Source organism: Dromiciops gliroides, chromosome X (assembly GCF_019393635.1).
Source record: "Dromiciops gliroides isolate mDroGli1 chromosome X, mDroGli1.pri, whole genome shotgun sequence".
NCBI classification, from domain to species: domain Eukaryota; kingdom Metazoa; phylum Chordata; class Mammalia; order Microbiotheria; family Microbiotheriidae; genus Dromiciops; species Dromiciops gliroides.
Window position 1 is genome coordinate 12,030,184 of NC_057867.1, and position 23,569 is coordinate 12,053,752.

The window sequence follows — 23,569 nt, forward strand, 5'->3', positions numbered from 1 at the left end:
CTGCATCTGTCGAGGTTTTTCCACACTGAGAGGTCCCCACAAAAAAGTCCTGCTCCTTTGTATACTTCCCTTATACAGACACTATAGCATTAGAAAACATCCACAGTATTTGTAATTGATACAGAAAATACTAAAAATCACAATCTGGTCTCCATAAGCTACTGCCTTAGCAGGGTCATTCTGGTCCATACTGGAGGCCCCAGAAGGCCTTTGTGCCTCCCTCAAGTTCACAAGTGTCTGAATTTGTTCCACTGCCTATAGGATGGAGAGCTTTCCCTGATTGCTTTCAGGGTACAGTGTCCATTGCAAAGATGATGTGGGTGGCTGTTGGCCCAAAGTGGTGATTTCTGTAGGAGAACATGGAAAAACCAAACAGGAAGTCAGTTTAGTAATTAGCTCTAATGATTCCTTCAGGCTGTTACTGCTTTCTGCTAGATTAATGGACTCCTCTGTTTTCACTCTGCTGCTTTGATTGGGAGGTGGAATTTGAACATTTTACGATGATATCGGCAACATTTTGGACAGATGCATTTCTATTCAGAAAACCTCTTTAGGAAGTTGGCTGTTCTAAAACAGAGTCATTTAATCTAGCCCCTTGCTGCTTTCAATGTGTTTGTGTCGCCTCCATATTCCTTCTTGGGATCCAGAAAGAACTTGTAGATGTTGTCTTAGGACAGCTGCTAGTACAGAATCAGGGAGGGTCCAGAAAACTAACGCGAGCCAAATGTTTTCTCACTGTTCAAAGGTGGGGGCACAAAGACATGGATTCCCAGATCTACTGACTGGTAAACTTGGTGTCAATCTCTGGTAAAATTCTTGACTGGATTATTATATTGATTGTGTCAGAGAGTTTAGAAAAGAAAGGGATCACTGGGCGCCAGCCAGGGTGTACCAAAAATAAATCATACTAGTGTAACCTCCTGACCTTTTCGGCATGGAGGTCGAGAGAATGCCACAGGGCCTTTCACAAAGCAGGCACTTAAAAAGAATTTGTTAAGTTGGATTGAATATAGTGTGTCTCTGTTTCAGTGAGGCACTTGACAAAGTTATCATATCTTTGGGATGGAGAAGAGACATCTGAGCTGGAAGATCCTAGAGCAATGGATTTGTAGCTGGCTGAATAACTGTACCTAAAGAATATTGATGAACAGATCAGTTTCTGCCTTAAGGGAGCTCCATAGTGCTGTGTGTCAAGGGCCCATACTGGTCCCTGTCCTGTTTAACATTTCTATCAGTGACTTGGATGTGGACTTCGAAGGCAGGTGGCACAAAGCTGGTGGAATCACCTGAAAGTGAAGAGGGACATTGACTAGCTGTAGCATTCCCAGAGGAAGATGGCTAGCATGGAGAGTGGTCTAGACACCCTATCCTATGGAGAAGTAGGACCAGTGACTTGAAGTTACAGAAACACAGATTTTGTCTCACTACAAGGAAGAATTGTCTAATAATTAGGACTATTGAATAACGGAATGGGTTGTCTTGTGGGGTAGTGAGTTCTCCATCACTGTAAATCTTTAGGCAGAGGCTGGGCATGGTTGTGAAGAGGGTTCCCTAAATGGGATGGAGGTTAGACTAAGAGGACTTCTTGGGTCCCATCTACTTCAGAGATGTGCTTTTTCCTCCAGAAGATCATATTAGTTTTTTTATATGCCCTTTCATTCTTGACCCTTGTGTTTTTAATTGAAGATGAAAACAAGCAATTTAGCAGAACCTTATTGTAACCTAAATGAATGTAAATGTGTGGAGAGTTTGCTTTCATTTTTTTTTTTGGAAAAACTAAAGCATATATCTGAACTAAATGTCAGTTTCTAAGGTGTGGCTATTATGCAGAGAATAGAACAGGAAATGAAAGACAGCAGGCAAGGAAATTAATGAGGTTAAGGTCTTAAAGGCAAGCAAGTAGATGACAAATGTAGTTCAACGAGTGCATGTGAATAATGAGTTAGGAGTGACTTCAGGGCACTAAATTCAGGGAATCCACCAGAAAGAAATGGACAGAATTCATTTGAAGTTTCACACTGGGGCCCAGCAAACCAGGGGTTTCCAATTAAGTCATTGCCAAGTCCCTGATGTTGCTATTAAGGCATGCCTGTGACCCAAGCCCACTTCTAAGGGCAGCAGCCCTCCTCAGGAGGACTGGGACGGGCTCTCTTTGCACAACATCCTTCCAGAGCACTTGGGACTCTTTCTGATCTGACAGCTGCCTTCCATTCTGGGAACTCCGAAGGGCTGAGCAGGAAATCAGGGGATGTGTTGAGCATTTCGATAAATGGTGGAACCTGAGCACATCTGGTTCGAAAAATCCCTGGCACCCTAGGACTTTGGCTTGGTATTCACCCCATTGCATACCTGTGTGCATGTGTGTGTCTGATTTAATGTGTCAGCTTTATAAAGCATGTGCACCTGCAGGCCAGTGTCATTGCTAAAGAGTCTATGAAGGCCCTATTGTAGATCAGTTACACAACATTAGAATTTGTTGGCATTTGGGGGAAAGCATAATTATTCCTCTCAAAATATTACCCTGTGCAAAGGTTACAAAAGAAGGGCCTGGAAAGATTGCATGAGGCTTGAAGCTCAGGGCAATTAGGAAGAGTGAATTCGCAATCACCAAAGCTGACTCTGATTATTTCATTTTCTTCGAATCATCCCCAGTGATGACAGAATGGCAGCAAAGGACATACAGCACTCATGTGTTCACTCTGTCCTGATAGAGTAGACCCTTGTGGACAGACGATATCCAAATGGTATTTTACAAAAAGGGCCCCAGACAAATGTTCCCCTGTCTAAATGACTAGGATTACAAAACACTACCTTGCTGCCTGTCAAGCCCTTAGCAGAACAATGCAATCAGGTCTGCTTGGTGCTGATAGGCGGCAAATCTGGGGTGGGGGGGGTTTCTATTTGGCAACTGCATTTGATTATAGACCACAAAATCATGGCATCACAAACGTTTAGAGGAGAAAAGGGTGTGTTGAGAGAAGCATGTTTAACCTCATTTTGTGATGTAAAGTATTTTGCCCACATTTATATACCTAATGAGTGGCTCAGCTAAGATTTGAACCCAGGTCTTCAAACTAAATCCACCACTCTTTGTGCTGTACTAGAAACAGAACTTTTAGTGTATTGTTCCTTCCACCAAAACTATATGTTCCAAAACATAATATTTGAGACAGAGTTGAGAAGAGAAAATGCATCAGAATATAGTTTGTCTCATAATTTATTATTGGATAAATTAACACATTTTATTTACCACCTGTCTCATTGTCCTCATGCTTCCACCTGGTTGATAGGGCCCCCTTACTAGGAGTTCTATCTGCTCTTATTATTCTATACTGTCATTCTTATTCTTATTCTTATTATTCTCCACAGTTGTTTTTCTCCCATTCTCTGATACATTGATCTTTTCTTATAAATTCCTATCAATTGGCTAATGACTGTTAAAGGGATCGCCTATCATATTTTCAATTTAGCATGGATCTTGATAAATGTTAGAGGGCATGTGGAAAAAATTGGTCCACTAATGAATTGTTTGTAGAGTTGTGAACTGATCCAACCATTCTGGAGAGCAATTTGGAACTATGCCAAAAGGGATATAAAACTGTGTATATATACCCCTTGACCCAGCAACACCATTATTACTAAGTCTGTTCCCTAAAGAAATCAAAGAAAAAGGAAAAGGACCTAAAGTACAAAAATATCTATAGTGGCTCTTTTTGTGGTGGCAAAGAATTAGAAATTGAGGGGGTGCCAATCAATTGGGGAATGGCTGAACCAGTTGTGGTATATAATTGTGATGGATGTGTTCTATAATAAATAACAAGCAGGCAGATTTCAGAAAAACTTGGGGAAGAAGTACAAAAACTGATGCAAAGTGAAATGAGCAGAACCAGGAGAACATTGTACACAGTAACAGCAATATTGTGCAATGATTAACTGTGAATCACTTAGCTATTCTCAGCAATACAATGATCTAAGACGATTCCAAAGGAAGTATGATGAAAAATGCTATCCACCTCCAAAAAAAGAACTGATGGAGTCTCAATGCAGATTGAAGCATACTTTTATTTTACTTTATTATTCTTGGGTTTGGGGTCTACATTTTCTTTTACAACATGGCTAATGTGGAAATGTTTTTGTATGACTGCACATATATAATATATGTCAAAATGCTTGCCTTCTCAATGAGGGGGAAGGAGAGAGAGGAAGGGAGAAAATATAGAACTTAAATTTTTTCAAATGTTAAAATTTTTGTTTACATATAATTGAGAAAATAAAATAAAAATTAAATGTAAAAAATTAGCACGTACCTTTAGAAGGCAGAGAACTTCATATATCATGGAATGCTGCTGAGGGAAATGTAGACAGACTTTTCCAGGTACACCACTAATCTCATAGTGTAAGCAGCTCCCTACTGGACCTAGTCATAGATCTCAGTTTGGAGAGGTACCATGGTATAGTCAAAAGTCAAATGTACTGGGAATCCGGAATTTTGGATTCTGTGACCTTGGACATGTTACTTTATCCTAATGAAAATTTTCTTTTTCATCTGCTAAACGAGGGAATTGGATTTCCTGATCTTCATGGTTCCCCCCCCACCCAGCTCTAAAATTCCATGGTCTCAATGGTTCTATTAATCTGTAATAGTCTAGTATTCTGTGGAATGGAGAGAAGCAAATGGCTTATTTTAATCTAAATATTAGCAAAGTCTGAGGAAGTTACTACTGAGAGGGAAGCAAAGTAGATTAAAAAAAAAAACAACAACAGATTTGACCTGAGGGTCTCATGCTCTACTGTCAGAGTATGGCTGTGTGTCTGACTCACAAAATAGCTGAAATATGTCTGGGATGGTGTGCCATCTTACGAAAGAGAAGTAACCCGTCCCCATCAGGAAAGTAGCTGCTTAGAAGTTTCAGGTCAGTAGAGAAATAGTAGCAGTCCAACAGAGAACCAGTAAATGTCAGCATAATGGAGAAAACAGATCAGTAGATGACATCAGTAGCTCTTCAGGGAAGCAGAAAGCGAGAGAGAAGGTTTTTACCTTAAAAGTTTGGGTTGTCTAACATGTGTTGAACTTTCACCCACCAGTGGGAATCTCTGGGCTAGGAGGATCCAGTATCTATGGAGTGATTTTTCTTTGTTATTTACCTTGCTACTTATTTAATACATTTTGTTTTTAAATTAATGGCTAATCTGCTTTGTTCTGGTAAAAAGTAAGAAATGGGGAAGGGGTTTGAGTTGACCCAAAATGTGCCTTGAATGTGAATGTAGGTTTCAGGGTCCTATGATAGGCAGGGAGATATAGGGGGCCAGATTTACTAGTCATGTTGAAAAGTAGGAATTTATTCCCCTCTTCTCCCCACCAGATTTTTTTCTACATGTAGATTTATGATATAATCTTAGGCAAGTCATTTAACCTCTCCTGCAGGGACTCGTACATGGCACATACTCATTAAATAGTGGTTGAAGGAGACAGAATCATAGAAGACAAACATGGTATTAATCCAAATCCTAACCCTTATGATAACGAAACATCCAGTAGAGTTGAAGGCCAGTTGGGCCATCATTCTTGTTCCACAAAGGTTGATCCTGATTCATTTTTACTACTTTGTCATAATACCTCCTAATCTGTTCCCATTTCCACCATTCCCCCAACAAAGCCCACATACAAACAAGAAAGAGGCCAAGCCCACTTATTCTCCTTATTCTCTTGCCTAATTGCTGTTCTCCAGAATTTCCTTCCAACTCTATTCCTATTTGTAAGGAGTATGTACTTCTGCTCATGTTTATTTACTCTTCAGTGTCTAATTTAATTTTAATTTTTTTTTTGCAGGGCAATGAGGGTCAAGTGACTTGCCCAGGGTCACACAGCTAGTAAGTGTAAAGTGTCTGAGGTCGGATTTGAACTCAGGTCCTCCTGAATCCAGGGCCAGTGCTTTATCCACTGTGCCACCTAGCTGCCCCCAATGTCTAATTTTATATTTAATCCCTGGAGACTTTGAAACCCCGTGTACATTGTATAGGAACCACTTTTGTTATCCTTTCCATTACTTGAGATTCCCCCAATAACTGTTTTTGAAGTGTCCTGTTTTCTGATGAAAACATATGTATCAGTCCAAATTCTCACCAAAGATCTATGGGGAAATTGCTAAAATATGTCTGGACTAATTTTCTCCTAACCTTTCCCCAGAACCCAAGTTTGACATGGTGACCACAAGGACATCATTAATTTTTTTAAGGCTTCATATATGGGGGCAGCTAGGTGGCACAGTGGATAGAGCACTGGCCCTGGAGTCAGGAGTACCTGAGTTCAAATCCAGCCTCAGACACTTAACACTTAGTAGCTGTGTGACCCTGGGCAAGTCACTTAACCCCAGTTGCCTCACTTAAAAAAAAAAGGCTTCATATACTTACTGAAGATGAGGAGCAGTGAAAGGAAAGCTCATTTGACTGCTGACAGAGCAGAGACCCATGTCCTACCCTATTTGAGTTAGAGCAGGACTATCAAAAGACTATCCCATGATCTGGATTGGAAGAGAGACCATTTAACTCAACCCATACCTCCGCAGGAAACCCTTGACAATGTTCCTGAAAAGAGGTCTTCCAGCCTATCCTAGTGGAGCCTCAGTGAGCAAGAACCCATTAGACTTCCTGGGCCATTGCAGGGGGAGCTCTAATTTGTTTTTCCTCACAGCAAAACTCAGTAGACTCCTGTGTAAGATCTACCCATTGCCTCTAGTTCTGCCCTATGAGGTCAAGTTAAAAAAAAAAAAGCCTGACCCCTCATTCACATGACATTTAGATATTTGAAGACAGCTGTTATGTCCTCTCTAAGCTAAATGTCCTTGATTTCTTCAACTGCTACTTATATTGGCATGGTCTCAAGGCCCCTCATCCACCTGGGTTCCTGCCTCTGGTGGATCATCAACTGAGGGTGTCCACAGTATCTCTCTTAACAAAATGAACAAGTATGAACTTCAGATTTCTCACTATTGGTCTTTGCTCCACAGCTTCCTGTGCCACTCACTCAACTTCCTCCTGGCATTTCCTAGAGTCCTGCTGAATCAAAAAGGTAAATGGCTTTCCTCCCTGAGGGACAAGAACAAATTCAAGATAGCTCAAGAGCCTGAAAAAAGGTATCAGAGGATCGGCACTGGCTGAGAGTCACTTACAAAAATAAAAAATCATTTTTTAGCCTAGGGTTCGTGAGCTTGTTTAGAGTCTTTAATATGTTGCTGATTACATTTCAATAAAATTGGTTTCCTTTGTAATCATACATATTTTATCTTTGGGCTCCATTCTTGACTCAGCATCCATGACCCAGCAGCGTTTTTATCCAGAAGAATCCATTCTCTCTTCCTATTACTTCCTCTGACTGGTAATCTACTTCCTAGAAACTGCATTGTAAGGAAAGAGCCCAGGCCAGCCCTGTTTATTCCTTTGTTCCTCTCTGGGTTTCACTCCTGACTCTCTAGACTTCTTTCTCCAACGTAACCCAGAAGCCTTCTCACCCTGGAAGATCGTTCTTCCCAGTGCCTCCTTCTTCTGATTCGTCAGTACCTCACTAAACATCCATTTAAAGGAAAATGCCCAGATTATCCATTAGCCATGTTCTCTCCCTTCATTTCTTTCTAGCCCCTTCCCTTATCAGCTTCCTTTTATGTTTTGTATTTTCCCCTTAGAATGTAGGTTCCTTGAGGGCAGTAACTGTCTTTCTTTTTGCTTGTATTTGTATTACCAGCACTTAGCACAGTGCCTGGTACACATAGTCAACTCTTTTTTTTTTTTTTTTTTGTGAGGTAATTGGGGTTAAGTGACTCGCCCAAGGTCACACAGCTAGTAAGTGTCAAGTGTCTGAGGCCGGATTTGAACTTAGATCCTCTTCTCCTTTTATACCATTTTACTTGGTGATCTCATCAGTTTCCATGGAGTCACTTCTCATCTTAATAAACATTACCCTTGAATCTGTGTATCCAGCCCAAAGCTTTCTGTCGGCCTCCAGTCTCCCATCTCTAGCTACCTATTGGACATCTCAAATTGCATGTCTTATAGTAATTTCAAACTCAACATATGCAAAAGTGAACTCATGTTTTTTTTTTCCCAAAGCCCTCCTCTTCAAATTTGTCTATTACTGGCAAGGATACATACCATCATCTTCCCAAGCACCCTGGTGTGAAACCTTGGTATCGTTCTTATTAACCCAATATACCCAAACTATTATAAAAACTTATCATTTCAACATTTACAACATATTGTGTCTACCTTCTCTACACTCACATAGTCATCTTACTGGTCTTTTGGAAGTTAGGATAGCTGGCTTATAGAGTAGATAGAGTTCTGGGCCACCCAGAGTCAGGAGGACCTGAATTCAAACTCAGCCTCAGACACTTACTAGCTTTGTGACCCTGAGCAAGTCATTTTACTTCTGTCTGCCTCAGTTTTTTCAACTGTAAAATGTGGATCATTATAGTACTTACCTCATAGGGTTGTTGTGAGAATTGAGTGGAATGATATTTGTAAAGCACTGAGCACAGCGTGGCATAGAATAAGTATTTAATAAATGTTTCCGGGGACAGCTAGGTGGCACAGTGGATAAAGCACTGGCCCTGGATTCAGGTGGACCTGAGTTCACATCCAGCCTCAGACACTTGACACTTACTAGCTGTGTGACCTTGGGCGAGTCACTTAACCCTCGTTGCCCTGCAGAAAATCCCCCAAAAAACAAAAACGAAAAATAAATGTTTCTCCCCTCGCTGATAGAACCATTGATTGATACAAGATACAGAATGGGACATATATTTTTGGACATGACAGGTGAGGGAATTGGTTTCGCTTGACTACACATATTTGCTATAAGGTTGTTGTTTTCTTTTTCATTGGGAACAGTTGCGGGGTGGGGGGGGGAGATAAAGGCTTATTTAATTGAGAAGATAAAAAAAAAAACTGTTTCTGTAGGGAGCCTCTCCTGGTCTTCCTAGGTGCCAGTATCTTCCACTGTCAAATTATCTTGAATCTATTTTGTCTCTGCCTTATATCTACTTAGCTCTTTGAGTACAAAGACTGTTTTTGCCCTTCTTTGTATCCCTAGCACTTTGCAGAGTGTCTGGCTCATTAGTATTTAATAAATGTTTGTTGACTGGCTGACTGACATGATGAAAAGGAGATGGAGGAGTTGTCCCTACATAGATGAAGTGGGAAACCCATTGAAGTAGTTCATGTTCAGATACCTACATAAGAGCTTTGGCTATTGGTTCAGATTTTTATGGGCATACTGACATAAAAGTCAACTAGACAGTCAGTGAGGAAGTTTAGGTAAGTGAATAGAGCCCTGGATTTGGAGTCAAGAAGACCTGAGTTCAAATCCAGCCTCAGATACTTACTTGCTATATGTCCCTAGGCAAGTCACTTACCTATTTTCAGCCTCAGTGTCCTCATTTGTAAAATGGGGATAATAATAGCACCTTCATCACATAGTTGTTGTGAGCATCAAAGTGCTTTGAAAACCTTCAAGTGCTATATTAGAATGTTATTATTATTAAGTAATTAATAATTATTAATAATAGAACTAGCTATGATTATTTTTATTGAGTAAGAGGAAAGCTGATTTCACTTAGGACAGAGAACCCAGTCAAAGGCATTCTTTCTCTTTCTTTTTTTTTGTGGTGGGACAATGAGGATTAAGTGACTTGCCCAGGGTCACACAACTAGTAAGTGTCTGAGGCTGGATTTGAACTCGGGTCCTCCCGAATCCAGGGCCAGTGTTTTATCCACTGTGCCACTGACCTGCCCCCGAAGACATTATTTGTATTATTTATTATTTATTATTATTTATTATCTGTGGCATCACTGGGGTACATGCAGCACAACTCAGACATTTGCTATGGGAATAGGAAATGGGAAGCAGAATTCTTTCCACATGCAAGGGTTCCTAAGCACCTCCTTCACTGGAAGAATCCCATAGCTTCTGGCTCCTTGTAGTTATTCCTAAGACAAGGTGAGTTCTCCCCCCTAGCCCTTGCTCACTAAGTACTCAAGTGCCATTGTGACCTTTCAGTGACCCCTGGTCGCTCCCTTAAAGGAGTGCTCAGGAAGCCAGTCTACGTCACCAGCGCTTGAGAAGCTGAAAACAGAATCAAGGTGTAAGAGAATGGTAAAGTGATAGAAGGGAAGAGGCACAGCATAAGCCTTTGCAAAAGCACAAAAGGGAAATGGAGTTTCATGTGAGCAGAAGGATACTTTGGCTGGACCCATAGATTGTGTGGAGGGTAATATTGAAAAGCTTGTCAAAGAAGGCTTTATAAAAAACTTGTGTTTGATCCTAAATGTAGAAAGTCTTAGAGCAGGGAAACTGAGGAGGAGGGTATTGCCAAGGCCCTGGTGAGAGGTGCTGACGGCCTGAAGTAGGGTGGCAGGTGGGCAGAGAAGAGATAGATTCAAGGGATGTGGAAGTGGAAATGACAGCTCTTGGCAACTGGTTAGATGGGCAGATTGGAGGAAAGAGAGTGAGGAGTTGAGGATGACACTGTGAGTGTGAACCTGGTGGATTGGAAGCACAATGGCACCCTTAACAGAAATAGGCAAGTGTGGAAGGGGAGTGGGTTGGGCTGGAGTTGGTGAATTCTGTTTTGGACGTGTTGAATTGGAGATGTCTTTGAGAAATAGCCAATAAGCAGTTGGGGATGCAGGGCTGCAACTTGGGGGAAAAACGAGGGCTTGATCTAGAGATGTGGGAGTCATCTGCATAGAGATGATGCTTAAACCCTTGAGGTCTGATGAGGTCACCAAGAGAAAAGGAGAAAAAGAAGAAAAGAGGGCCAAGGCTAGAACCATGGGGTCAGTCTCTAGCGAGGATGATGGAGTATATGAATGATGGAGCAGAGGAGATGGAGATGGAGATGGAGATGGAGATGGAGATGGAGATGGGGATGGGGATGGAGATGGGGATGGGGATGGGGATGGAGAGAGAGAGAGCGAGCGAGCGAGAGAGCGAGAGAGAGAGAGCGAGAGAAAGAGAGAGAGAGAGAGAGAGAGAGAGAGAGAGAGAGAGAGAGCGAGAGAGAGAGAGAGAGAGAGAGAGAGAGAGCGAGCGAGAGAGAGAGAGAGAGAGAGAGAGAGAGAGAGAGAGCGCACAAGTGCAATTAGGCTGGAGAACCAGGAGAGAGCTGTCATGAAAATCAGGAGGGGAGAGAGTATCCAATAAGACCTTGGTTCAGATCTCAAATCCTGCCTTAGACACAGAGTTTGGAATCTTAGGCACGCAAGTCTCTCGATCTTTGTCTTCTCGTCTGTAAAATGGCGATAGCATTAATATCTCACAATATTGTTACAAAGATCAAGAAAGATAATGTATTTAAAGGAATTTTCCACCCCACTCCCCACACAAACGTGAGTTCTTAGTATTGTCCAGGAATTAAAAGTGTAGGAATTAATTTATTCATAAGATGTCTAACTTTGAAAAGCGATTTGATCTATCCAGTCTGATGAACTTCCTTTCAGTCCCCTGTTCCTCCCCTCCCTTTGCCCGATGATTTGCTGTTGTAGCTTGTCTCTATCTTGCTCTGTTGTGCCTTGGCTGTTTCTCTGTCTTCTCCCTTTGAGTCTGCTCCTTTCTTTCTTTCTTCATTCATTCATTCATTCATCCATTTATTTATTTATTTGTTTGTTTGTTTATTTGTTTATTTATTTGTTTATTTATTTATTTATTTGATGAGGCAATTGGAGTTAAGTGACTTGCCCAGGGTCACACAGCTAGTAAGTGTCAAGTGTCTGAGGCCGGATTTGAACTCAGGTCCTCCTGAATCCAGGGCCGGTGCTCTATCCACTGCGCCACCTAGCTGCCCCTAGTCTGTTCCTTTATTAAAAGGGAGCGAGGGGCAGAGCATACACCGTGTGCCAGGCACTGTGTGAAGTGCTTTTACACATGTGATCTCATTTGATCCTCACAGTAACCTGAGGTAGGTGTTATTATTATCCCCATTTTAACAGTTGAGGAAACTGAGCTTTTCAGAGCTTAAGTGACTTGCCCAGCATCCCACAGCTAGTAAATGTTGAAAGGTTGGTTTTAAACCCAGTTCATCCTGGTTCCAGGCCCAGCTTTTTATCAAGGGCCAGACACTGGAGAATGTGCTCATTTTGCTGCTGAAGACTGTTGTTGAGGGAGGAGGGGCTGGCAGAAGCCAAGGTATTTTTTTCAGTCTGGAGAATCCTTTTCTGTCTGTGTTTCTCTCTGTACATTTAGGGGACATGTTGAGCATAAAAATAACTGGAGCAATTATACTTTGCCTTTGGTGACCTGGGAGGGGCTTCTATGCTCCTACTGCTGCACCCTAGCTTCTAATCAAAGGAAATCATTTAGGAAAAGCCCTTTGCAAACCGTAAGGTGTTCCATGAACAATAATTCTTTCACTAAGTTTGACCTGCATTATCTCATGTGATTCACATTGTGACCCTGGGAAGTAGGTGCTGTCATCCCCAAATTACGGGTGTGACTAGACCCAAGTTGTTATCATTCTTATTGTTGTGATTTACAGGGCTGTCAATTAACCCTGAGTTGTTGTTGATGTTGTTGTTATAAAAGCATGTTGGGGGCAGCTAGGTGGCGCAGTGGATAGAGCACCAGCCCTGGATTCAGGAGGACCTGAGTTCAAATCTGGCTTCAGACACTTGACACTTACTAGCTGTGTGACCCTGGGCAAGTCACTTAACCCCCATTGCCCCGCAAAAAAAAAAAAAAAAAGCATGTTGGGGGCAGCTAGGTGGTGCAGTGGATAAAGCTCCGGCCCTGGATTCAGGGGGACCTGAATTCAAATCCAGCCTCAGACATTTGACACTTTCTAGCTGTGTGACCCTGGGCAAGTCACTTAACCCTCATTGCCCCATAAAAAAGTATGTTGAGTGGACCGAAGTTGTTGTTGTTGTTGTTGTTATTATTAACATGGATTGTGATGGGAACTATGAGTTCATTAGTTTAGGGAACCCCCTAATAAGGAAATCTCCCCTTACTAATGAAAATGGTCACTTTCTCTGCTCCTTCTGGTTTTTGAGAGTTGCTTAGAACACTGAGACGTTAAGTAACTTGTTGGGGTTCACACAACCAGATTGCGTCAACTACCTGATTTAAACTTCTTCCTGGCTTCAATGACAACTCCCTATGCATTAAACCATACTGTACCTATTTTCTTTCTTTCTTTCTTTCTTTCTTTCTTTCTTTCTTTCTTTCTTTCTTTCTTTCTTTCTTTCTTTCTTTCTTTCTTTCTTTCACGGGGTAATGTGGAAGGGAGCACCCCAAGGTCAGTGGGCCCAAAGCAGCAAGGAGCCAGGGAGAGGAAAAGAGCCCTGCTGATGGGCTTTCTGAGATGGGGTAGCATACAGAGCTCTGGGCCTGGAGTCAGAAAGACCTGAGATCAAATCCTGCCTCAGGTACTTCCTAGCTGTGGAAATCACTTCACCTCTGACTCCCTCAGTTTCCTCAACTCTAAAATGAGGATGGCACCTCCCTCCCAGGGCTATTGTGAGGATCAAATGAGATACTAATTGTAAAATTCTTAGCATGGTGCCTGGCACTATAGAAATGTTAGCTATTATTAGCTGTGATTATGGGCTCATGTTACCATACCAACATAAATTGGAGTTCAATTGTAGAATCCTCTCCTGCTCTTGGAACAACCTGAGGCACGTACCAGGAAAAAGTACAGCCACTGGGGCCTCAGGTATTGCCTTAGCTTGCTAATGACCTTTGTGGGGGTCTGTGTTCTCTCTGTCCAATTAAGTAGCCAGTACCTTGAGGGCAGGGACTGCCTGTCTTGGTACCCAGAGTCCCTAGCACAAGGAGACATTCAATCAATATTTGTTAACTGATTGGTTGATTATATGAGGAGAAAAAGCAATTCAGCTCCTGAAAATTGGGGCAAGGGAAAATTTCTGATGGAGGAAATCAACAGCAGCCACAACAAATCTTTGCTGAGTACCTAGGCAGGGCAGATGTCAAGAGTGTCCTACCATTTAGATAATCCTCATAGCGGGAGGAAAATCTGGGAGCAGCCATGAACTCAAGCAGACTCTGTATGTGTCTGGCAATTGGGAATCTGGCCCCTGAAACTGTGTGGGCATACAATGGACAGGCTGGGGCTAGAGGGTCATTCTTCATGAAACTTCAGTGTGCTGCTCTGCTGGAGCATGTTCATGCCTGCTTGGCCCCTGTAAATGTGAAAGGCTTTCTTCAGTATTACCTCAACTCTCAAGGCTGAGGTTCAGTTGGTGCCTTCACCCTTTTACAGAAGAGGTTGGGGGGTTTGGAGAATGAATAAAGGGCCAGGGAGGGTCAATACTAGCAAACAGTCCTGAGCATCCTCCACGAAGTCCAGGATAATTCCCATGATGCTCAGGCACTGGCCTAGGCACTAATCAGAATCCTCGTTTCTTTCCAGGCTGTACTCCAGACTTTCTCTGCCAGGCCCCAGAAACCTCTTCATGCTGGAAGCTCACTCCAACCCTGGAATTCACACCTTGGAAGTACCCTCTCCCTCTGATTGGATGCCTTCTCTCAGAATTTGAGGGGGGGCACTCAGGCCAGCCATGTCTCATTCTTCTCCAAGCTGCACTTCAGACTTACTCCCCCACTCCTAGCTTTTTTATGTGTTGTCTTCCCTCATTAGAATGTAAGCTTCTTGAGGGCAGAGACTGTTTTTCATTCAAGTTGTATTTGTATTCCCAGTGCTTAGGACAGTGCCTGGCACATAGTAGGTGCTTAATAAATACTTGTTGATTGACTTACTGGCTAGAGCTTCTAAAAGTATGGTTTCTGGGACTTGGTACCTTCCTAGGGATTGAGGTCATAAGTGGTCTTCACTGCACATTGTTGCTGTGAGTGTTGGATTTGAAGTCAAGAAGACCTGGGTTCAAATCCTGATAATAGATATATAACCGTCTCCCTTTCCCTCCCTCCCTTCCCCACCTTCTCTCTCTATGCCTATCTCTATCCCTATCCCTATCTCTCTATATCCCATATATCTCACACATATATATAGCCTATATATGTATATATATCCTATATCTATACTCTCCATATCCAATATCCTATATATACCACATATATGTATATATGTATATATATCTCCTATATATGTATTTATATACATATATCCTCTATCTCTATCTCTATCTCTATCTCTATCTCTATCTCTATCTCTATCTCTATCTCTATCTCTATCTCTATCTCTATCTCTATCTCTATCTCTATCTCTATCTATCTATCTATCTGTCTGTCTGTCTATATATCCAAAAAAGCAAATCACTTAATCTCTCTTGGCCTCAGTTTTCTCATCTGTAAAATGGAAGGGTTAGACTTAATGGCCTCTAAGGTCCTTTCTAGCTTTAAATCTATGATTCTGTTAGACTGTAAGTTCTTTGAGGGCAAGGAGCATGTATTAGCTATGACCTAGGTTCAGATCCTTTCACAAACACTGTGTCACCCTGAGCAAATCATTTAACCTTTTTGAGTCTTACTTTACTCATCTGCAAAATGGGTAGTAATGTAATAATATGTAATAATATGGGTAATAATAATGGCACCTAGCTTACAGGATTGGTGTAGGGCTCAATGAGATAATATATTGTAAAACACTTTGCAAACGTGAAAGTACCATTACAAGTATGAGCCCCCACTAGAAAAATGCTCCAGAATTCAATTGTACAATCAGGTATTAATTATATTAATCGCCTCCAGCTAGGAGCTGGGGATATCAAGACACAAAATAAAGAAAGAATTAAGAAGAGAGAAGAGAAGAGAAGAGAAGAGAAGAGAAGAGAAGAGAAGAGAAGAGAAGAGAAGAGAAGAGAAGAGAAGAGAAGAGAAGAGAAGAGAAGAGAAGAGAAGAGAAGAGAAGAGAAGAATGCCCTTAGAGTGCCTGCATGCATTCATTCCACTGGTAAAACCTTGATGACAACCTGCCTGACGGTCTAGTGCCTGCTTGGGTAAGGAGGACTCTTGGACCTTTGTCTACACACAGAAACTAGCTAAAAAGAAAGAGAAGAAGAAAAACAAATGACTCTATCTGGAGGAAACCCCTTAGTAACTAGTTAGTAGTAAGTCATTTGACAAAGTTCAGGCTTTTTTGAAAAGCACAGCAAATGTTCAATGTTTGATTGACTTCAGTTCAACAAGGATTCATGGCTGGTTTTTACTTGGATACAACGTGATTCATTCTTCTTGATTTTCCCCTGAAAAGGTTGCACTTATCTTTTCAGGACAGTAAAGTCTCCGGAGCCCCTCAGCCCTCTGGCCTGCTTGGTGAAATGACTTACAACCAATATTTCATGCATGAAGATTAATTTCCAGGTGTTATGATTTTGTGTATTAAGCCAAACACTCACTCCATGTTTCCTTCAGTGTATTAAATCTACATATTAAGTTAGCCAAATTAACCCTGATTGCATCTGGAGATCATCAAATTTCCCCAGCCAGGGGCAGCTAGGTGGCACAGTGGATAGAGCACTGGCCCTGGAGTCAGGAGTACCTGAGTTCAAATCCGGCCTCAGACACTTGACACTTACTAGCTGTGTGACCCTGGGCAAATCACTTAACCCCAACTGCCTCACTAAAAAAAAAAAACAAAAAACAAAACCAAAAAAATTTCCCCAGCCAATGCTTCATTTTAAAAAGGCTGGCAGTGTTGAGGAGAGTTGAGCAAATGTATGAAGACCACTCAAGGGAGGAGAGGTATGAAAGGAAAACCTTGGTCAGGGGCTAAAAGAGAGATGTATACAGCCTGTCTGGTTACTTCAATCGAAGGCAGGCCTTTCATTTCCTCATTTCTTTCATTCTCTCTTCCTTTTTAATATAGAAAAGTGGCTCAGAGGTTTTTAGCATTTGACTGAAGCAAGAGTCTGTCTCCGAGAATTGAAGAGAAAGGATCTTCTTGTTCAATATTGAAATTCCCCTTACAAGGAGCAATATTTGAATCAGGGGTTCTCCTCTGGCTAACTCTGGGGAGTTAGTGTTCTATCATTTCCCATAATATGAATTCCCAGGCTGGCAAAATTGACGGCAAACCATAAATGGGAACTCTCCTCTCAGCATGTTGGGTTTAGGTCCAACCACCACCACCCCTGACCTACCAAACTGTGAGGCAGTGGGAAAAACCAAGTCCTCAGTGTGTGATTTCTGGGTCAGTTTCTTTTGTTAGAAGGCACTCTTGGCTCACCAGGGTGATTGCCTAGTCAAAAATCATGGTGTTTGTGCTCCAGTTTCAGAGTGTGTAGTAGCATCCATCAGTGTGTATGTGTGCCAAGCCCTGGTGCATACTTTTTATGGGTCAGCAGACCACCATTATTATTTGTGGATGCTGCAGTGGAGACAGAATGGCCTCCAACCACAGTGGAATTAACTGTTTGGCAGAGACAGAGACAGAGGCAGCCGTGGCATGATGCTCAGTGTCGGACTTCTTGGACGGTCAGGAAGACTGGCATTTGAATCTGGGTTGTGTCAGCTCTGAGCCTCTGTTTTCTCATCTGTGAAATGTGAGTAATAGCGCTTACCTCACTGGGTTTGGGGGCTTAAATAAGTGAATGTAGCTAAACCATTATACCACCCTTACAACATAGATAAATGTGATAGCATTTTTTGGTAAGCTGTAGTGAGTGTGCTAGGTGCAGTGGCAATGTGCCTTAGCACCTGCATTTGTAGGTGGCAACAACAATAGGGAAGGCAGAACAAGAGAGAGGCCACTGGGAGTATCTTGGTTTCAGGGATGACCCACCTCAATGCATCCTTTCTTTTGCCCTGGCAACAGGACAGGTAGGTTGCCCAAGATCAGAGTGCACACATCGCTGATGCCATCTTCTCACCATTGGCACAGTTAAGCACTGGAGACTAGATAGACACGTGCACACTAAAGCTAGAAATGAGGGGACCCAAATTTCTGACTATTACAGCTGAAGTTGTTACTGAAAGAATCCCTGACTCTATAGAGATTTCCATTTAGCTGGGGAGGCAAAACCACCATACAGGGGAAGAACACCCAGCCAACAATGGTAAGCCCTATAACACAAGGTAGGCATTATTGCTGAGGTAAATATAGAAATGCTATAAAGATCTCAGAGATGAACAGTAGGGGCTGATTCTTTGAGTGTGTGGGTGTGTGGGTATGTGGGTGAGGGTGCTGGGCAATATCTGTGTGCTTTTGTGGTCTCTGTAGTCCTGACCCTACCAGAATAGAGTGGCCTCAAAGACTAGTGGGCATGTTTAGGGTCTCAGGGATGAGTACAGGCAGAGCTCCTTGCTATAAGCGGACCATTGACATTCCATGGGCTCTACTTTTCAGCTCGAAAACTCCAGGTTTTAAGGACCCTCCCGCCCCGCCCCCATGTTGTATGGAAGTTGACTGAGGAAGGGATGGATTCACCAGCCTTGGGGAAGGGACTCCAGGTATAGTGCTCAGGCTGTGTGATGGCTGGAGCGATGGTGTCCTTCATCCTGGGATTGTGAAGTAGCCCCTGTTTGTTTTCAGTTTGACAGAGTTAGATGCATTGCCAAAGGATGTATGCAGAACATCAGAAAGCAATGCCTGACTGAAAATATTCTGCAACTTCCAAACTGATATTGGCCCCTATAACCTTTCGGGAATGAGTATTTCATTTATATATTAATTAATTAATATTAATTAATCAATCAATCAGTTAATTAATTATTTAGTTCATTTATCTATTCATTCATTCAATTATTTTTGGCAGGGCAATGAGGGTTAAGTGACTTGCCCAGGGTCACACAGCTAGTAGGTATCAAGTGTCTGAGGCTGGATTTGATCTCAAGTCCTCCTGAATCCAGGGCTAGTGTTTTATCCACTGTGTCACCTAGCTGCCCCCTAGAAATGATTATTTTACTCAATTGTTTTATAATCACAAAACCAGTCAGAAGGGAATTTGGTGGCCATTAGTCCAACCAGCAGCTGCCAAGATCAATTCCTGGATGTTAGGAACTAACTTCCTGAGTTACAGGAAGGACAAATGAAAGATTTTTCAAAAGGATCCAGTTAGAGAAGCTTCTTTTAGCCCTAGTAGTGCTATCAAGGCTGAGCCTTGAAATAAGGAAATTAGCTATTTGGGGCATACATCACTCAGGAATCTTTCAGAAGAAAACTAGAACTATGAAGGGGACTTTGCCAGAAGAGGTATGCAGCTTTAATAATGGTGCCCACTTCTCCTATGTCACATCAGGCCATGCCACACCAGGACAAAGCCACATGAGGACAAGCCACGCGAGGCTATGCCATGCTAGGCTATGCAACACTAGGCTACAGGCAGAGGGCAGGATAGGTAAGGCTGGAAGTGGGTGCTTGTGGGGGGCCCCAGCAGTTAGGCCATGGTGTAAGAACTAGGCCATTTAGCACCATGCAAGGAAGGGGTTACTTCCTTTAAATGAGGGTCCAGTAGGGTGGGCTGGGGTGGGGCAGAGCAGATGGTGGGCAGAGGCAGCCTGACTGGGAGCCACCCTGCAGGCTGCCTCCTGCCCCTGGCCCCGCTTGGCCTTCGTCCTGGCCATGTGACCCCGATGGCCTGAGCATCTGATTTTTTTAATAGATTTTTTGTGGGGCAATGAAGGTTAAGTGACTTGCCTAAAGTCACACAGCTAGTAAATGTCAAGTGTCTGAGGCCCGATTTGAACTCGGGTCCTCAGGGCCAGTGCTTTGTCCACTGTGCCACCTTTCTGCCCCCAAATCTATCCTGATCTTTGCTGTCATTGTTGTTTGTTTTGTTTTGTTTTTTGAGGCAATTGGGGTTAAGTGACTTGCCCAGGGTCACACAGCTAGTAAGTGTCAAGTGTCTGAGTAACATTTGAACTGAGATCCTCCTGAATACAGGACAGATGCTTTATCCACTGCGCCACCTAGCTGCCTGAGCATGTGATTGATAGTTCTCGCAGCCAATAGCCGACCGAGAACGTGACCAGAAGGAAGCAGAAGTGGAAGCTGAAGGAAAGCCCACCTCCCCTGCAGGCCCCGCCCCCTCCACGGTCTTCCCTCCTCCTCCATCTTGAATTCACTTGTGCGTGTGGCTTTGAAGGGTCTCTGGTGCTCCAGGTGACTGAGGGACTGATTGACAGGCCCACAGGCCACAGGGGCCCAAGGGGCGGGCCAGAAGCGCCAGAAGAGGCAGGCGACCAGCCCTCCCTTCTCGAGAGGCTGCTCTCTTCAGGCAGGTTGTATTCCCGGTCGGTCGCCCTAAACGTGGCCCGCTTGGTTAGCTTTGCCAGGCAGCTGGCACGTGCTATAACTCTGGGAGGTGGGGGCCATTATTAACCGTTAGGAAGGCTAAGAGTGATGGCCCTGGTTCCCAGGATGGCCAAGCGGTGCCAGAGGGAAGACTCGAACCCGGGCTTTCTTTCTGGACCACAGGCCTAGAAGCACTCGCCCACATGCAGGTTTTCGGGCTTGGCCGCAGGGGATCATGGGTATCCCTGGTCTCCCAGCCGTTTGTTCTTCCCCAAGCACAACCATGTGTCGTACTTTAAAAAAGATGGCCAGCTCCTAGATTTGAGAGGATTCTTTCTAGGCTCTTAAGAAGTGACACAATGCGGTTGATGATAATCGTCAGCACGCTGGGTCGCACTTGATCCAAAGTGAAAATATCAGGGTTGGTTTTTTTTTGGGGGGGGGTGGGCTTTTTTTTTTTTGGTTGGTTTTTTTGGGGGGGTTTTTTGGGGTTTTTTGTGATTTTGTTTTTGTTTTTGTTTTTGTTTTTGTTTTTGTTTTTGTGGGGCAATGAGGGTTAAATGATTTGTCCAGGATCACACGGCTAGTACTATCAAGTGTCTGAGGCCGGACTTGAACTCAGGTCCTCCTGAATCCAGGGCTGGTGCTTTATTCACTGCGCCACCTAGCTGCCCCCCACTTGAATCACTTTCAAGAAAAGAAGAACCTCTGTGTCTGCTCTCCTTTAATAATCAGGAAAGAGAGAGGCCACATTAAATTTTGCACAACAAATATGGCAACCCCTTAGAAAACTGAGCATTATGAACTGAGCCCCCCAGTCCATAATTCCTTTGGAACTACCTATTACATCAAGATGAACACCAAAGGAACTTTATGGTTATTGTTCTTAATGAAAAGATATTTTTCATGTTTCTAATGAGGACTTGGTGATTATGACTCATCCAGAAGTAAAGAAGATTACATCATACTGATGGGATTATTAACAAACAGATGCCTGCAGAAATATAATCCATGGGCAGCTAGGTGGTGCAGTGGATAGAGCACCGGCCCTGGATTCAGGAGGACCTGAGTTCAAATCCAGCCTCAGACACTTAACACTTACTAGCCGTGTGACCCTGGGCAAGTCACTTAACCCCAATTGCCTTACCAAAAAAAAATACATACACATACACATACACATATACATACACATACACACATACACATACACATACACATACACACACATACACACATGCACATATACATATACATACAGATACCCATACATATACACACACATACACACATGCACATATACATATACATACAGATACCCATACATATACACACACACATATACACATATACATACATATACATGTACATGTTCCAATCCAGTAATGGGTGACTGACAACTGAGCTAAGACTGTTCCATTAAGGTTGGACCTGCTGGAAATGCTGGTAAACGGGGCATTTTGAGATGTGGGTTGATAGAGCATGTAAATTGTGTTGTTGGTCTGTCAGCTGATGTCAGGGTCATAACCCACTATTATAAGTAGGGACCAGGAAGCTTTTTTTTTTTCAGTTTCCTAAGTTTTATTAAAATACTGTGAGGCCACAGGGAGAATCACCCAGGAGACAGGTGTCTCCCAACCAGGAAGCTTTTAATGGGTGCAGTCAATGATCTAAAAAAATCATCCTAGATACAAACCAGGAATCAGAGGTCAAATGAGGAGAATGTGAGTAGAGGAAGGAGAATATGGCATGAGCATAACTAGCACAATCCAGAAATAAGTTGTTTCACAGTTGTTTCCTTTGAAGGGAACACTCACTAGTGAGTGGTGTCCCTTGGGTGTGACATTTGAAAAGGGAGACTTGGTTTGAATAACAGTTTGCACATGCCTTATGTGATAAGGAGAAGGGAGAGAAGATATTCAAGAAGAGGAATACCAATAACTATCCTCTATGCTATAGGGGAAAAAAATCAATTTGTTTGTCAGTATGTCTCTTAGAATATAAATTCTCAGAGTAGGCAATGAATCTTTTTTTCTTTACTTATTTGTTTGTTTAATTGTTTATTTCTTTAGTCATTCATTCATTTATTTATCTGTTTATTTATTCATTCATTCGTTTGTTTTTTATTTAGTCATTTATTTATTTATTTATCTGCTTATCTATTTATTCATTTATTTGTTTGTTTGGTTTTGATTTGTTGTTGGGCTATGAGGGTTAAGTGAATTGCCCAGGGTCACACAGCTAGTAAGTGTAAAGTGTGGGGCAGGATTTGAACTCAGCTCCTCCTGAATCCAGGGTTGGTGCTTTATCTACTGTGCCACCTAGCTGCTCCCTGAATCCTTCTTTTTTTTTAAAATTTTTTTTTTAATGAGGCAATTGGGGTTAAGTGACTTGCCCAGGGTCACACAGCTAGTAAGTGTTAAGTGCCTGAGGCTGGATTTGAACTCAGGTACTCCTGAATCCAGGGCCGGTGCTCTATCCACTGCACCACCTAGCCCCCCCCCCCCGAATCTTTCTTGATAGTTCATTTATTCAAGTATTTATTGAACACTTAGCTAGGTACTACAGTAAGGAATTAGAGATGTCTTATATGTAGCATTTAGAATTAGAAGGGATTTTAGAGGTTATCTAATCGAATCCCTTTGTTTTACAGACAGGGTAACTGAGGTCCAGAGTCCTTGTGACTTGTTCAGAGTCAGGGAGGCAGTTGCAGAGCTGGGATTTGAACCCAAGTTCTCTGATTCCAAATCTAATGCTCTTGGCTTTCCTACTCTTACGTGATGCCCGCCCTGGCATATTTACAGCTAGTTGATCTTTGTCTGAATAAGATAGCAATACCTGGCAGTGCTTGAAAAATGCCATACAAATAGTCTCCTATTAAAGCAACTACTTGAGTTCTGATGCATGGACTCCTTTGGATAAGGGAAGGTTCCTGTCACCTTGTTGGATTAACTCGTCAATAATCAACTGTATTAAATGATGTAGGGCCTAAGAATGATGAAAGCAGGGGGCGGCTAGGTGGCGCAGTGGATAAAGCACCGGCCCTGGATTCAGGAGGACCTGAGTTCAAATCCGGCCTCAGACACTTGACACTAGCTGTGTGACCCTGGGCAAGTCACTTAACCCCCATTACCCCGAGCAAAAAAAAAAAAAAAAAGAATGATGAAAGCTTAAACATTCCATGACAGATTATAATTTACCTTGGTATGTAGTGCATCTTCTTAGTTGTTTCTGTTCAGTTGTTTTCAGTCGTGCCCCACCTTTTGTGACTCCATTTGGGGTTTTCTTGACAATGATACTAAAGTGCTTTGTCATTTCCTTCTCTGGTTCATTTTACACACACACACACACACACACACACACACACA

At 42.6% G+C, this 23,569-nt stretch overlaps 1 protein-coding gene across 1 annotated transcript in view; it reads left to right on the forward strand.

Annotated features, from left to right (window-relative positions):
* Positions 1-19,139: 19,139 nt before the first annotated feature.
* Positions 19,140-23,569, forward strand: part of LOC122733870 (lysine-specific demethylase 2A-like) — a 120,869-nt gene continuing 116,439 nt past the window's right edge. The window contains exons 1-3 of the mRNA XM_043974596.1: positions 19,140-19,308; positions 20,056-20,274; positions 20,388-20,443. Coding sequence (XP_043830531.1) covers positions 19,140-19,308; positions 20,056-20,274; positions 20,388-20,443 — 444 coding nt within the window. The remainder of the gene's footprint in view (positions 19,309-20,055; positions 20,275-20,387; positions 20,444-23,569) is intronic.